At 37.1% G+C, this 18155-nt stretch overlaps 1 protein-coding gene across 1 annotated transcript in view; it reads right to left on the bottom strand.

The window, feature by feature from the left end:
• ARHGEF38 (Rho guanine nucleotide exchange factor 38) overlaps positions 1–18155 on the bottom strand; it is a 120565-nt gene that overhangs the window by 75435 nt on the left and 26975 nt on the right. The window contains exon 2 of the mRNA XM_081045103.1: positions 10715–10902. Within this exon, the coding sequence (XP_080901229.1) occupies positions 10715–10902 (188 nt within the window). The remainder of the gene's footprint in view (positions 1–10714; positions 10903–18155) is intronic.

Here is an 18155-nt window from a genome sequence, read left to right as displayed (position 1 = left end):
TCGGGCTGCTTGACACACTGTTCCAGAGTAACTACTACACCAGGTCGCCTCTCTGCTTTGATGGACTTAATTGAAGTGATCCCTCAGTACTCAGTCAAGATGCAGCTTCTCCAGAAAGCCTTCTATGAGCACCCAGGCACAACTAAGGCACTCTGCTCCTGGGGTAAGCGGCATACACCGCTACCAAGGTATTTAATTATAATACGGTAAAATCATTCATCTACGTGCTGCGGTCTCCCACTTGACTGTGAACTCTTGAGGCCAGTACTGTGTTGTATTCATCTCTCTCTCTTTAGCACTTAGGTCTTAGCACCCATGTTAATAAAACCACAAGAAAGATAAATGACAAGAAAAGGCAAGTCAATTTATATCAGGATAGGTATTCATGTGGGGTTCACTGCACTAAAAAGCACAGTGGATAAACCCACAGACTTTAGAATATGGCTACTTGGTTTTAAATCCCATTTCTGCCACATCCTAGCTGTGTGATTTCAGGTAAGTTACTTAACTTATCTTTGCCATGGGTTTCTCATCGGTTGAGTAGGAATCCTTAAACCTATTTTGTGAGTTGGTGTAAGGATTACATGAACCAATATAAATAAGTTGTTTAGAGTAGTGTGCAGCACATAATACGACTAAATGGTTAAAACCAAACTGCTAGCTGAAACAAGCAGTCCCCAAACTAAACAAATGTTCGTTTATCTGTGAAATGATTGAGTAATCGTTCATAAACTAATCATGGGCCTGCAAGAGTTTTCCTCCAGAGGCAGAACAGGATTTCCACACTATGAAGTTTATTTACACTCTTCGTAGCATTATACTCCAGTCCAAATCCTGAGACCCACACAGAACAGAAAGGAAGCAAGAGTGAGTGTTGATTTTAGGAAGCAGAGCCAGTCCCTGAAACATTTTAAATTTGCTTGCAACCTCTCACTTCTTTTCCCTTTGAATAACTACCTCTTTGTTAAGAACCCAACGTGCCCAGCCCAGTGTCCTTAAGTCACCTGAGTTCCAGAAGAGACTCAAAATTCAGGAGAATTTGGATTTCACGGGGTATACCCAGAATGAGGGACACAACTGTGAGCCCTAGAGAGGGAGCAGGTCACTGGGCATCTCATGTATTAACTATGCAACTAAATTCCATACTCTATACCTCAAGGTCACTGAAAGCTGGCTCCTCTGTCACCCTGACTTCAGATACGTATAGTTTAACCACACGATCTCCAATATACAGTGAGTCTTTTTTGGATACTCCATGAAACTGTCCAGTCACACTTTGTGCTTCTGAAAAAGCTTCTAAACTCATCTTCAATCTCTATCCTCCAAACTAGCTTACCTCATACTTTCAGTTTTCCACAAATGTAAGTTTAATGGGGTTTACAACACAATGATAAATTCCCCTCCTTTAAAACATTCATTTCCCCCCATTTGAATGGGCCCTACGTTGTCTTCCTTTCTTTCTCTGTCTTATTTCCCCATTTTTTTACTGTTGCTCCAAGGGAGTAGATCCCAAATAAATGACTTGCTCTAAAATTCTTTCATCTGGATCTGCTTACAACCCAGTGTAAGAAACAGTGAGGTGGTCAAGGAATGTTTAACTGAGTAGAGGCTTGAAGGAGGTGAAGGAGCAAGCTGTGAAATTATCTTAGGGAAGAACAGTCAAGGCAAAGAAAACAGCAAGAGCAAAGGGCTTGAAATAGTAGTGCCCCTGGCTTGTTCATGGAGCACTAAGTAGACCAGAATGAAGAAATAGGTGAGGTCAGAGAGAATAGGGGAACAGATCGTGCTGGACCACTTAGATCATCATAACGTTAGCTTTTTATCAGAGTGAGGTGAAAAGCTGCTAAAGCATTTTAAATAGAAATGGAACATGATCTGACTGGTGTTTTAAAAGAGTTACTCTGGCTGCTTGGTTGAGACAAGGATGGAAGAAGAGAAATAGGCCATGAGGTAAGTGTAATAACCTGAGTGGTTATTCATCGGTTCTTGAATCAAAGTGAAAGTAGTGGAGGAGGTGAGCAGTGGTCCACTTCTGAATCAATTGTGAAGACAGAGCTAGTAGAATTTGCTGATACATTGGATATAGGGTTTAAGAGAAAGAGAACAGTCAAGGATAACTCCAGGGTTTTTTGCCCAAGCAACTGGAAGAATGGAGCTGCCATTGACTGAAGTGAGAAACAGTGCAAGGGGAGCACATTTTAAAAAGAAAAATTAGGAGGTCAGTTTTGGACATGTTACAGATGAAATGCCTTGTAGACATTCAAATAGGGATTTGAACGGGGAGTTGGGTATAAACAAAGCAAGACTTCAGGGACAATGTCTCAGCTGGAGATAAAAATTTGGCCACCATCAGGATGCAGATAGGATTTAAAGGCATGAAACCAGATCAGATTTCAACAGAGGGAAAGCAGACAAAAGAGAGAAGGGGACCACAGAATGAGCCCTGATCTATTTCAGTGTTTAGAGATAATGGTCAGCCAATGAAGGTTGGAGTGAAAAGAAGCAATTGTAGTTATAGGGGGAACCAGATGTATATGGAGTCAGAGGGGTAGTAGATTAGGGGAGGGGGATTATCACTTTGTGAGGGGTGTTAAATGTCTAACTAGTACATTGTTTTGTACATCTGAAATTAAAAAAAAAATAACTCAAAATAGGTCACAGACCTAAATGTAAAATGCAGAACTGTAAAAATTCCTAGAAGATAACATAGGAGAAAACATAGATGACCTTGGGTATGACAATAACTTTTTAGATACAACACCAAAAACATGATCCTTTAAATAAATAATTGATAACCTGGACTTCATCAAAATTAAAAACTTCTGCTCTACGAAAGACAACATCAAGAGATTGAGAATACAAGGCACAGACTAGGAGAAAATATTTGCAAAAGATATATCTGACAAAGGACTCTTATCCAAATAATACAAATAACTCTTAAAATTCAACAATAAGAACATACATGGACTAAATGGGCCAAAGACCTTAACAGACACCTCACTAAGTAAGCTATACAGATGGCAAATAAGCATATGAAAAGATGCTCCACATGAAATGTCATCAGGAAATGCAAATTAAAACAACAATGAGATACCACTACACCTATTAGAATGTCCAAAATGTGGAACTGGAAACACCAAATGCTGGTGAGGATGTGGAATAATAAGAATTCCCATTGTACCATTTTGCAATCCCAACAGCCACTAAGGAAGACAGTTTGACAGCTTCTTACAGAACCAAACATATCCTTATCGTATTATCCAGCAAATGTGCTCCTTGGGTTTTTATCCAAATGAATCAAAAACTTAAATCCACAGAATGCTGCAAATGGATGTTTATAACAGCTCTATTCATAATTGCCAGAATTTGGAAGCAACCATGATGTCTTTCAGTGGGCAAATAGATAAATAAACTGTAGCACATCCAGACAATGGAGTATTATTCGACACTAAAAGAAAATGATCTATCAAGCCATGAAAAGACACGGAGGAATCTCAAGTGCTTATAACTAAGTGAAGAAAGCCAATCTGAGAAGGCTACATATTGTGATTCTAACTACATGACATTCTGGAAAAGGCAAACTTTGTGACAGTAAAAGGACCAGTGGTAGCCAGGGGTTAGCAGGAAGCAGGAATGAATAGGTGGAGCACAAAAGGATTGTTTAAGGCTGTGAAACTACACTGTATGATACCATAATAATGGATTCATGTCATTATACATTTGTCAAAGCCCATGGAAGGAACAACGCCAAGAGTGAACCTGTGGAATTTGGGTGACGATGATGTGATGTGTCATTGTAGGTTCATCAGTTGTAACAAACTTAGCACTCTGGTGGGGATGTTGATAATGGGGGAGGCTATACATGGTGGAGGTCAAATCTCTGTACCTTCTCCCTCAACTTTGCTGTGAACCTAAAAGTGCTTTAAAAAATAAAGCCTTTTTATTTTTTTATTTATTTATTTTTTTAAGGAGTAACTGGGTGATAGGGGAAAAAATGAGACAGGAAAAAATTGCATGGTTGTCTATCAAGCAAAAATGAATGACTATTATTTTTGGCAACAGTGAATCTTTTAGTGAAGTTAACAGCTAGAGAAGACAATTTTGACTAGAGACTGTGACACTTAAAAATTCATGACAGAAGATATTTGCTCACCTATGTTTTCTTCTATTTGTTATTCATGCAAAGTTTTAATAAATAGCTTTGAGAAAGAGAATTTATATCTATCTACCTATCAATGAAAGCTGGGTATATTTTAATAATTACTAGATGAAATATTTGTCTTGGTTATTTTATCGTAACTGTAATTCTGTCCGTTGTTTGATGAGAGTAGCGAAGTTTATTACACTTCATGTCTGAATTTCTCTTATGGAGAAGTGGAATTCTGAGAGCTGGGCTGGGAAGAGATTCAGACAGAACTGAGGTAAATCTCAGAGAGCGCATCCCAGGAGCAAAACTCAAACTGAGAGCTAAGCCAGCACTCCAGCCGGGCTGCTGCACAGCATCTGTGCTCTAACTATCGGGAGTGCCATTCATACACGGAGGTAGCCAGGGGAGGGATACTGAGATAGAACCCAACTTTGAGGCTCAAGACAGACAATGGGGACTACCAACCAGAGCCTTGGAAGGGAGGGCAGGAAATGGAGGCTTGAGAGATTCCCAGAAGTTGTGCTGAAACTGCAATCCCTTTAGATAGGACAATGGGCTTGCTCTGGTGAAGAGGGAGCTATATGAAACATAGCAAACTCCAAAGGGATATAAAAATCATTCACTGAATTAAAATGTACTAACTATAGTTTAAAATTCATAGAACATCACCTGGGCCATGGCCATCTTTGTGTAATATGTAAATTGTCATAACAATACAGAACAATATTTTCATTATTATAATGCATTTACGTCCCCTTCCTCCCTGTCTCCTTTCAGAGATGCTTCGATCTATATTGTTCTCTCTGGGCTTGGCGAGAGCTCTCCTCACTGTGCTCTTGGGAATTGCGGAACTCTCCACAAGCTTCTCTACCTGGGTTGACATAACAGGTTAGGCTACAGCAACTCCACCTGGGCGGGGGACAGGGGCAGAAAGCTGAATAACCTGTGCCCTGTGGTCCCTTCTCTCCCCACCCCTTTGAAAAAGGGATTTGTCCTCCCTATTTCCTTCTCTTTCATTTTCCCCTATGCACAGCCATGCTTCACACATTCTGGACCCTGAAAGAGAAGTTTGGTAGGATGTTAATACAGTGTGCTGTATGTCACATATGTCACTTCAAACAATTCCTCAATAAATAAAAGAAAATATTTTCCATTTATATTTAGTATTTGTTATTTTTGGTTAAAAATAAAACATGTAAATATATTCTTCAGGGAGACTACGTATCCATAATGATATGTATAGTATGATTCCAACTTTTCAAAATATTTGGTTATATCTGTATATGCCTAGGCAATAAACCAAAATATTTATAGTGCTTATTTCTAAGTGGTAGAGCTCATGATTATTTTCTTTATATGCTTTTCCAAATGAAATTTATGTACAAAGTGGTTGCCATATAGCGTATCTGAATTTTAACAAAAAATCTCTATTGAGTTCTTGCCAATACAAAGTTATAGATTATTTTTGTCCTTTTACAGAAAGCACATAATTTCAAGGATAATATACACAGACCAACATGAGCAAACCCAAAATAAACACACATAATTTTCTTATTATATAAATAAAAATCTACCAAATGTACATTCAAACATATATGCTTATAAATAGAATACACTTTGAAGGGTAGAAAGAAGCTGGTGATGTTGTTTGCCTCTAGAGAAGGAAATTGGGCAACTAAAAGACACTATCATCTCTGGAGATCTTTGGTACTTGTGTGCTATCTGAATTTATAAATTTAAAAAAATAATTATAAAAAAAGAAAAAAACATGAATTTAAATCCCTCTAACTACTCTTTTCAATTAACTTTTGGACCTTTTCTTACACAGAAAACCCTTTCCCATTGTTAGATTAGATTGCTCTCGGTTTTATTTATTTTGACCTGCTGCCCAAAACATAGTCTCTCCTATTGCCCTGTTTGGAAAATAAATAACTAGAACCTGTTTTCCCACTAAATGTTTCAACACTGAATGTTGTGGAAAACTTTTGCCTTCTTTGCAAAAACCTCTCACAATGCTGCTATTAAAAAAGATGTAACTGCTGAATTTGACCGTGCTTTCAGTTATGTGAAGGTTTGTTTCTAAAAAAGCCTTGAAGTTCAGATTAAGGTTTGTAACAGAACAGCTATCAGTCACGGGCTGGGTGCAGACATTCATTTGTCACTGATTCATTCATGCAAGTTCACTCAGATAAGACCAGTACTTTTCTCAATTTTCAACTTTGTTCTTCTAATTTTTCACTTTCATAAACTGACTTGTTTCTTCTGGGAGTGAAAAGACATGAATCAGATGCATAGAGAGACAATGTGCAGGCAATCAATAGAGCAAGATTGTCTTCTCAGCACCAGAAAAGACAGGCACAGAGAAGAGGCAGGGATCAGATGACTTCCCCAAATCTCTTCCAGCCCAACCGATACATGTAAAATATTGACTTACATTGTCTCAGGTTTGGCTAAGCATGCTTTGCACATTGTTCCCACAGTTACATGAAAACTATATGTGTTAATTTATAAATTTTGACACTAACTTATGATAGGTGGCTTGTGTGCAAAGACCATGGTACTTAAACAGTTAGGAGGAAAGTGAGTACATGAAGGAGCTAATGAACATTAAAAAGGTGGCGTCAGTTAACTACCTCAGCACTCATGTAAATGTTTATAAGAGTCATAGGAGTTCCTGAGCTTTTGTTTACTTAACCAAAGGTTAACAGCATTAAGAAGTGGGGAAAAAAGAGGATGTGACATGAGAACTCTGAGAAACCTTAAAACGACTGTTATTACATTAGTGGAGGGGACAAATAGATTACTAATTCTGCAATGAGGAAGACAGAGAGTATTGGACGATAACCAAACAAAGAGAAGTGCCGGATATTAAAAATCAACAAGCTATAAACAATCCTAATAGAATAACAAAGGAAATATGAGTTAGAATTCTGAGAAATGTAATTCAAAGCATCGGGAGCAAAAGTTAAACATGCCAAACAAATGAAACTACATGCCCTCAAAATGGAAACGTTTTATTTAACATGGTCTGAAACACCAATTCTGAGAATTGCTTATAAAAGTTATTAAGAAGCAAAAAATAATAAAAACAACAAAAGCAAAAATACACACAAAAATTACAGAGCATAATATAAAAGTACAGCTCAACAATGGCATTTACCGTGTTTTCCCGAAAATAAGACTGAGTCTTACATTAATTTTTGCTCTAAAAGACACATTACGGCTTATGTTCAGGGGATGTCATCCTGAAAAATCATGCTAGGGCTTATTTTCCGCTTAGGTCTTATTTTTGGGGAAACATGGTATATCAATGGGGCCAGTTTAACTCACCAGATGGTTTAAAATTGAAAACATTTTTGTACTGAATAAACTTCTTACTCTGTTTAATGCAAAATTAGATTATGAATTGAAAGAAAGACATTTTCCTATATAGTCAATCTTTTTTATACTGATCATGAAGTCATCAGAGGGATAAATTTTTGAAAAATTTTGCTTATTTTGAAACATGTCTTAGTCACATATGCTTTTATATATATTAAATATTTTATATTTAACTTAGAAAGAGCATAAATAAAGAATACAGACAATTTTTTTAAAACAGATAATGAAGATAAGAATGACTTAATAGGGAGGGTAACATCAATTATGCAGGAGAGAGAAAAGATACTGACAGGAATGAATGAAATCCTTGAGTAAGCCTGAGAGAATGGAATCCACTGCGTTCAGAGATAAGCTATCCTTAATTAGAAGCAGGAACCATTATTAGCCAGGTTACAGGGGTAAAAATGCAGGGAGGTTGGTAGGTTTGGTGTTGGGAGTGTGTCTGTCTTTTAATTGTGTCTATTTTCTCGATGAAATGATGGGAAAAGACATTAGCTGAGAGTTAAGGAAGAAGAGGGAGTGTTTGAGGTGTGAGGAAAAAGAAGATGTGAAAAAGTCCCTTCAGAGACATTACTGGGGTCCCAACTTAAAGAAAATGGTCATGAATTTTGAAAGAGATTGGTTCGGTCTCATGGGTAAAGGTGTAAAAGAAGGCAGAAACTTGAACTTCATCAAGGGTAGGTTTTTTTTCAGGCTCGTACATGGAAAGAGAAAGGGGAGTTGAATTCATCTTCAAAGGGTGACTACAATGAAGGGACTATGGAAACTAAACCAGGTGTGGGCTTGATGAACAGTGAAAAGGTGGTGGTAGGGCCAATAGTGTGGAGGTCCTGATGGCATCAAAATATTGTCAGTGACATGCTACCAGTGGGAGTGGGCTGAAAGAGAGAACGTGAGGATTAGAGAACAGTAAACCTGAAATTCTGATTTTGCGAAGGTGAAGTTATTGGTAATGACAGTTCTGGGCATGGCCCTGGAGTGAATGGTTGAGATGAGTTTGAGGAAATACACAAGGCAAGGAACTGAGTGAAAGGCCCAGAGATTGCACGGATCATTTGCCTGAATATTGAAATCAACTAAAATTGATGTCAGAATTGGGGGTTGGGGGGAAGACAGAAGACATGGAGACAGTGGGATAGGTTCGAAAGTCTTCAAATAGAAGTGACTGGTAGGCCTGCACCATAAGGGAGGGTGGATAGTATAGAGTCTGATGCCATGTGCACTTAAAAATCAATATTTTAAGAGGTATGAAAATGAGCACTTTGTTGATGTCCATTAATATCTGCCAGAATGGACGTTACATCAGATGCAGCTGGTTTATATTAAGTGAAAGAAAACACACCAAAAATGTTTTTATATACTTAGCAATGAAAATAGAGAGCAAATTTTTATCATGACCATGAATGTTATTCCTACTCTTATAGAATAAGAAATTTCCAGATTCAGGAAGTTGCCAGTTACCTTCTAACTTAAGAACTGTGAGAGGACTGAGTGAGAATACTAATGAAATGTTTCGAATGGAACCTGACAAATAATAAGTACCTAATAAAAAGTTGTGAGGGAGTAAAACTAAAGATGACTTTCTACGAAGGAGAAATTCCTAGCCTGCTTTGTCACTTTCCTTTATACATTATCTCAAATCAGAAAACAACTTTTATATAAAGGATCACCTTGATCTACACTGGTTTTCCACTATTTGTAGGCCAGATACCTTTTCTAATGTTTCGGAGAAGAATCTTGTGTTAAGAAATATAAACTGTTTCTGGATGTTGTAAGTACTGGGGGAAAGATTTAATAATTCATGTTGGGACAATAGGTTAGCAGTATTTTTATAATCATGGGTACACATTAAAGTGCCAAGCTCAGAATCCGTAAAATTGGCTATATTTGATCACCTAAACATGGGAAAAACAAAAGAATAAACCTTAAACAAGGTTTTAACTTTTTAACCTTAAACAAGATTAGAAAGCAAAAGACAGAAAAAAATTAGTTGCAACATGTGGAATGGAAAATGCATATTCCTAACAAAAAAGAGGTTTGATAAAACAATAAGAAAAACACAAACCATAATTGTTTAAAACGGCAAAAGACATGATTATGACTAGGGATTGAAAAGAATAGAAATGGCTAATGAACATACTATAAGAAGATATTTTTCAGAAGAATCAAAGGAACTGGTCTTCATTGTTTATAAAATTAACAATGCCCAGCTATAGAGAGGAGGCAGAATTGGCCCTCTTAAGCACTATTCATTGGAATGAAAATTAGAACAGGATCAACTTTTTGGTTGTCAGTTGGCAGTTTTTATCAAAATCCTAAATATTATAAAATATTCTAAACCCTTTGACTTAGCAATTCTACTTCTAGGAATTTATTCTCAGGAGATAAGGTGGCCCAAAACATAAGTGTGTCTTAGCATTAGCAATAGTAGAAAACATTTGAAAATGTTAGTAGTCATTAAAAGATACAGCCAACAGATTGCTGAAGCATGTGTAGTTTTGATAACATTCATGTAAAAATAGGTGTGTGTGTGTGTGTTTACACAAATATGTGAATCAAACATCCTTTACCTTTACTCTAATTCCCTACAAGAAATTCCCTGAAAAGGCCTTGATTATAAACAGTTCAAGTTTTGTCTGGGGTCAGCCATACCAAAGAGAAAATCTTTACCTTACATTCAAATTAATTTCTATGTTGAATTTTACTTCAACATTGATAGTCATAATTTAATTGAGCTAAATAGTGATAACTTTAATTGAGCTTTCAATGTAATGGAAAAAAACAAAAACTGAATCCTTGATCATCTTTGAACCAAATTAAATGCTTTGTTCCTAACTGCTGAAAACCCATTGTTTACATTTTGTTAGCAGTTCCAGAAGAATCCAAGAAACACAGAAATTTCCAAGGGGCAAAAACTAGGCATTTCCTTTCCCCCATATTTTAGAACAGTTTCCTTGGCCACACAGAGGGACTCTGGGTGTCGTTCTGCTGACCCAAGAAATATGAGTCTGATGATGCCTTCTGCCAACCCAAACTCGGACCCAGGGAAATAGGCCCATCACACCCTCAATTCCACAGATGCTGCCACTGATACACTTTGGAGCCTTGATTTCATGGAGCTGCTGATCCTATTTAGGATACTGTGTGTGTGGGGGGGGGTCGGGGGGAGCTCAAAGTTGCACTTACCTGTTTATTTCTCAAGGGCTGAACCACTTCCTTAATGCACAGCTCTAGGTCATTGAGATAGTCCTTTTCCGTCTGTATCAGCTCTTTGATGATTTTCGAACGCTTTGCCATCATCCTCTGCATCTTATGCTCCTCCTCTTGAGTTAGGGACTCAGACTCAGAACAGCCAGCTTGTGGTGTCATCTTTTCTGTTCAGTGAAAACATGTACATATGAGGCGTTCTGCTGAGGTTTCTTTGTTTAATTTTTATTTATTTTTTAAGATTTTTATTAACATATATAGCTAACATATGTACAATGTTGTCAGTTTCTGGTGTACAGCACAGTTGTTCAACATTTACATACGTAAAGAAGTGATCCCCGTAAGTCCAGCAACCATCTGACACCGTACCATGCTGTCCCAATATTATTGTATTGACCATATTCAGCATGCTCTATATTACATCCCCATTACTTATTTGTTCTATACCTGAGATTGGAACCTCTTATTCCTCTTCACCTATTACCCTCCTTTTAAAATTTTTCAATTATAGTTGACATTCAATATTATTTTATATTAATTTCAGGTGTACAACATAGTGTTTAGACATTTATATAATTTAAGAAATGATCCACCTGACTAGCCTAGTACTCACCTAACACTATATATAGTTCTTATCATATCATTGACTATACACCCTATTCATTACTTTACATCCCCATGGCTATTTTGTAACTACCAATTTGTACTTTTTAATCTCTTCTCTTTTTCACCCTGCCCCCAACCCCCTCCCATCTATCACCTGAGAAATCTAGTACCCATTTGACACCACACACAGTTATTACAATATTATTAACTATATTCCTTATGTTATACTCTATATTCCCATGATCACTGCATAACAACCAATTTGTACTTCTTAATCCCTTCCCATTTTTTACCCACTCCTTCAAACCAGCTCCCATCTGACAGCTATCAAAATTGTCTCTATATATGAGTACGTTTCTGCTTTGTTTGTTTGTTTGTTTTGATCTTTAAATTCCACATATAAGTGAAATCACATTTCATCTGTCTTTCTCTGACATACTCCACTCAACACAATACCCACAGGTCCATCCATGCTGGCACAGATGGCAAGAAACCTTTCCCTTCCCTGACCGAGCAATATTCCACTGTATATATGTACCACCTCCTCTTTCTCCATTCATCCATCAATGGACATCCATACTGCCTCCACATCTTGGTTATTGTAAATAATGCTGCAATGAACATATGCATGCTCACGTACCCTCAAAGTAGTGTTTTGGGTTTCTTCAGATCAATACTCTAATGCTATCAATCCATCCATGCTGTTACAAATGGCAAGATTTGTTCCTTTTTTTCAATGTGGTAAACCCATGTATTGAATTTCAGGATTTTTTTTAAAGGTTTTATTGGGGAAGGGGAACAGGACTTTATTGGGGAACAGTGTGTATTTCCAGGACTTTTTTCCAAGTCAAGTTGTTGTCCCTTCAGTCTTAGTTGTGGAGGATGCAGCTCAGCTCCGGGTCCAGTTGCCATTACTAGTTGCAGGGGGCGCAGCCCACCATCCCTTGCAGGAGTTGAACCGACAACCTTGTGGTTGAGAGCCCACTGGCCCATGTGGGAATCGAACCGGGAGTTAGGAGCACAGAGCTCCAACGAACCTGAGCCACCGGGCTGGCCCAAGATTTGTTCCTTTTTATGGCTGGGTAATATTCCATTGCTTTTTATCCATTCGTCTTTTTTTATCCATTCATCTATCAATGGACATCTAGATTGCTTCCAAACCTTGGCTATTGTAAATAATGCTTCAATGAACATAGGGGTGCGTATATCTTTTCAAGTTAGTGTTTTGAATTTCTTCGGATAAATACCCAAAATAGGAATTGCTGGGTCATAAGGTAGTTCTATTTTTAATTTTTTGAGGAAACTACATACTGTTATCCATAATGGCTGTACCAATTTGCAATCCCACCGACAATGCACAAGGGTTCCTTTTTTTCCACATCCTCTCCAACACTTATTCTTTGTTGAGTTTTTGATCATAGCCATTCTGACAGGTGTGAGGTGATATTTCCCTGTGCTTTTGATTTATGTTCCCCTGATGATTAATGATGTTGAGTATCTTTTCATATCTGTTGACCATCTGTATGCCTTCTTTGGGGAAGTGTCTGCTCAGGTCCTCTGCCCATTTTTAATCAGATTGTTTACATTGTTGATATTGAGTTGTATGAGTTATTTATATATTTTGTATTTTAAATGCTTATTGGATAAACCATTTGCAAATATCTTCTCCCATTCAGTAGATTACCTTTTCATTTTATTGATCATTTCCATTATGGTGCAAAAGCTTTTTGGTTTGATGTAGTCTATTTGTTTGTTTTTGATTTTGCTGCCTTTGCCCTGGGAGGTATAGCCAAAAAATACTGGAAGACATGTCAAAGAGTTTACTGCCTATGTTTTCTTCTAAAAGATTTCAGGTCTTACACTTTAGTCTTTAATCCATTTTGAGTTTATTTTTGTATATGGTATAATAAGGGGTCTAGTTTCATTTATTTTTGCATGTATCTTGGCCATATTTGTTTTTAAATCAAGAGATTTTTAATTAGTAAATGAAACATCTTCCAATTCTGTTTGTTCCTATACTAAAATTAATTGCCCTCATTCTCAGTGTATGATACATAGAGTTTAATGAAATGAAAAGCAATTGCTCATGATTGGGATTTTTCTTTCAATTCACAATCAGAATCTATAAGGAATGAGATAGTGGTGGATTAAATAAATTTCAACCAAGATTTTTTATGGCTCATCTTCAATACTATGCATATCTTGTTATCTCAAAATTCTTGAACTGTCACACAGAAAATTTTAATTAAAAAAATACAGAGCTGAAAAGATGTTGAGGCAAACGGGAAGCCTCATACGTAGCCAAAGTTTTATATAAAGTATAACATAAGAAAGCTAAATATTTTCAAGGATGAGCTTCCCACAGCAACATAAAATTTTGGAAGCCACAAATTAGGTCACAGATGAGATCAGAGTGGTGATAGATAGCAGGGCAGTGTGTGTGTTTGTGTGTGTGTGTGTGTGTGTAAATGAATTTACTTTAAGCTTAAAGTCATCAGAAACTTAATTTACATCTTAGTCTCTGCAGTTGCAGAAGTAATTTGATTTTCTTTAAAGCTAATATGATTTTAGTAACTGATATGTGAGACATCTTCAGTGCTGACACCACTTCCTGAGAATGTAGAGCTTTACTAAAGGGCTTATAAAGAGACTGTACAGAAAAAAAGAATAATGAGTGCACTGGTCACAATGTAAAGAAATGAAAATAAAGAGAGGATATTTTCTTGGCTGACTCAAGAAACAAAGCTAAGAAAACTGGAGAAATGTTATAGTAGAGGAGTTAATGATTCAACGCAGAAGGACTCCCAAGAATGCGAAGAGTCACTCCAACCATTGTGAGCATTCCTCTCTTGTTGGCCCACTAATTTCAGGAGTTCAGGCAGAAGTGCAATAACTTATGACCCATCCATTATACTTCTGGGTATTTATCTGAAGAAATCCCAAATACTAATTCAAAAAGATAGATTCATCCCTACGTTCACTGCAGTACTATTTACAACAGCCAAGATATGGAAGCAACCCAAGTGTCCACCAATAGGTGAATAGATAAAGAAGAAGTGATACATATATAAATGGAATATTACTTGGTCATAAAAAGGAATTACATCTTACCATTTGCAGCAATATGTATGTACCTAGAAGGTATTATGCTAAGTGAAACAAGTCAGATGGAGAAAGACAAATACCACATGATCTCACCTATATGTGGAATCTAAAGAACAAAATAAATCAACAAACAAAACAGAAACAGACATGGATACAGAGAACATGATGGTTGACAGAGGGGAGAGGGGTTGAGGAGCTGGGGGGAAAGGTGAAGGGGTTAAGAAATACAAATTGGTAGTTGTAAAATAGTCACAGGAATGTGAAATACAGCATAGAATGTTACAACAACTATAAATTATATCTAAATGTCTAACCACTGTGCTGTACACCTGAAACTAACATAAAATAATATTAAATATCAACTGTTACTGAAAAAAAATATTTAAAACAAACAAATAAATGTTAGTTATGGACACAGGAATAATAAGGTTTCTTTGTGTATTTTCTTGAAATTCTCTGTCATCTAGGGCAAACAAGTACCATTATTTTATAATTATCTACCTTTAAAGAAGAATACATGACTCTTAAGGGGATGGACAGTGTGTTCAGATAGGAGAGGAAGGAGAAAAAATAGGCAGCCCTGATCTCAGAGGTAAGTCAGAACAAAACTGGGGTTTGGAATCCTGAGCAGCTTTGCTGGGTTGGGTATATGTATGGTGAATTTTAGAGACATGAAAAGCCACCAATTGTAAGAGAGTAGTCAGGTTGTACTGAAAACAATCTCCTTTGATAACTCAGTTGTTGCTTAGAATTTCTGTATGCTCTTTCTGCTTTATTTCTGTTGCTATTGTTGCTATTATTTGGGGGTAGATTTTAAAGAGAAGTGCTTGCTTTATTTTTTCAAATTATAAAATAATACATATTTCCTTAAATAATAAAATAATATATACTGCAATGCGTATCTTGTAGGGCTAATTGTCTAGACTTTGGACCAGATTTACTGGGTTCAAACTCCACATCTAACATTTATTAGATGTGACCTTAGACAAATTATTTATTTCTTCATGCACAAATTTCCTTATCTACACATTAAGGGTAACATTAGTAAAAGTGTATAAAGTGGTTGTGAAGATAATACGTATCAATGTCTGCTAAACACAGCAGTGCCTAGCAGTGGAGTAGATATTATGTAAATGTTTGCTATTTTATTAGATGCAGTTCCTATTTATTAGCTATTATACAATTTTCTCTGTATTATTAGCTGTATCTAGTTTAGTGTATAATCTTCCCAAAATAACTCCATATACCTACAAACATACATACAGCAGTTAGTCTTATTTGTTTTTGTTTTTTTAATAATGGGCTTGAATACATATTCTTCTGCAAGTGCTTTTTCAACTGTAACAGTGCATAGTGGGTATCTTTTTGTAAATACATATAATCTTTATTCTTTATAATAGCAGTATAGTTGTCAGACACTGCTATTTGCCTGCCCCATATCTGTTCTCCCATTTGTTTTTTGTAAATTAAACCCTGAATAGATAAAAATGCTGATTTCTTAGATTCTTGTATCGCCTATGGATCACTTACAGCCAATGAGATGTCAGCATAAGTCTCTGAGAGGTGTTTCCAGGAGTTTGTGAAAAGGACAACTAGGCTAGGATGTCCCTTCTTCCACCCTCTTTCCCCCATGGCGCTTGCCTTCTTTTTCCTGCCTTGAATGTGGATGGGAGTTCTGGAGGTGCAGTAGCCACACTGGGACCCTGAAGTGATAGCCACAGACAGGGATTCAGACCTACACACAGTGGGTGGCAGTGTGGAAAGATATAAAGAACTTCCCTATTCTTAGACTTCTTGCATGGGATATATAAATTTCTACGTGTGAAGCTGCGTTTTTCTGTTGGTTTTAGGAAAGTACATTCCTATCTGGTAGGGAAATCCCGATAGGGATTTTACGTATCTGGAAATTTTAGTGCCGTAAGTAATACTGCCTAAAATGTGAAAATGGTAATAGGGAAGGAAAGACAGCAGGAGGTCATTTTGTAGTCTGGAGAGTTGGTGACCATTATTATCCAATGGGAAAATATTTGGTAAATCTATATTCCAGCATATGAAGTCATACAACTCAGGGAAAGGATAGAAGAAAAAAATAAAAATATTGGCATGTACTGATTATTTCTTGCCACTTTCATAAAAATCATACACATGAGAGATAATCTCAGACCACTGCTAGTCAAGTCAATCTATAAAGAGAGTTGGAAGAAAACACCAAAAAAAGATGTTCTGCTGGTGGCCTATAATCTAAATAGGCCACAACTGGATTGAAAAAATGCCAATTACTTCCATCCTCAAAGTGAAGTCCAAGTGATAGCTTTAGTAGGAGATAAGACTGGTGCCTCAGGCTTTCCTTTTCCAACCACAGGTAAATTTGAGGGAGGTATCTGAAAGCTGACTAGCGTCCATTAGTCAAAGACCACTCTGCTAACACCAAATCCTGCCTACTTGTGCCTCAGCCATTTTTCTGACTCTTGGATCTCTACTAATCTCTTCTTGCACTTCTGTTTGGATAGACTGCTGGGCTTTGAAAAAAATCTCTAGACATCAGTGGTTCTCCTATCTGAGCATTAGTGACCACCCTGATTTACCTTTCCACTATTGATATGCTTTCTCTGGTTTCTGCAATCTGCATTCTTGACCACTCTAGTAGGCAGAATGAAACTCCTCTTAGAATGTTTATGTTTTAATCCCCAGAAATATGTTGCTGATGAGATTAAAGTTACACACTTAAAGATGGGGAGAGTGTTTTGGATAATCCGGGTGGACCCAGTCTAATTAATCAGGCTTTACAAGCAGAAGAGGAAAGCAGAAAACACAGAAGTGAAATGTGAGAAGGACTCAACCCACCATTACTGGCTTTGAAGATGGAAAACGGGGCTAAGAGCCAGGGAGCGCGGGCAGCCTTTGGAAGCTGAGAACAGCCTTTGGCTGACAGCCAGAAAGGAAATAAGTTCCAAAAACCCGAAAGAGCAAAGAATGGATTCTCCCTTTGAATCTCCAAACAGCAGCACAATTCTACTGACACTTTGATTTTCAGCCTGTGAGATGATAAGCAGACACCCAGCCAAGTCTTCTGGACTCCTGATTTATGGGAACTGTGAGATAATAATACATTGTGTTACTTTAAACCACTAAATTTGCTGTTATTTCTTACAACAGCAGTAGGAAGCTAATATTTCCACACATGCTAAAGGTCACGGCCACCATGTGTAGACTGCCTTCCTTAAGGACATGGAATTACATGCTTATAAGATTCCTGCCACCTTTCATCATTCCTCAACAAATCTTCCTGAACTACTAATCCAAGGTGGCCTGGGCACAATAGCTTGATTTTAGGTTGTGACACTAACATGAAGAGATTGTCAGTTCGAGTTTTTCTTCCAATATAGTTTTTTGCTGTTGGTCAATGTGTTGGTTTCCAGGACAGGTCAGAAAAATCACACTTGGAAGATAGGATTGGACAAAATATTTCAATGTTATAAACAATACACCAGATAGTTCTTGTAGGCTGATGCCTTATTGTCTTGAATTCAGTTTAATAGTTTTCCAAAGCAGCCACACAAGAGCTTGAGAGGCATTGGGTCCGAAAGCCATGGCAATGACAACAGGAAATGAAGAAATAAACCACTGTGAAAGAAAGGCATGCCATTCCAGGTATATTTTACAAATCATAAAAGAGAAATCTTAACATGCCTGATAGAGATCCAGAGAC

This window comes from Rhinolophus hipposideros (genome assembly GCF_964194185.1).
Source record: "Rhinolophus hipposideros genome assembly, chromosome: 1".
Classification (NCBI taxonomy): domain Eukaryota; kingdom Metazoa; phylum Chordata; class Mammalia; order Chiroptera; family Rhinolophidae; genus Rhinolophus; species Rhinolophus hipposideros.
The sequence above is the reverse complement of the archived record's forward strand: the minus strand, read 5'-3'. Positions and strand labels throughout refer to the sequence as shown.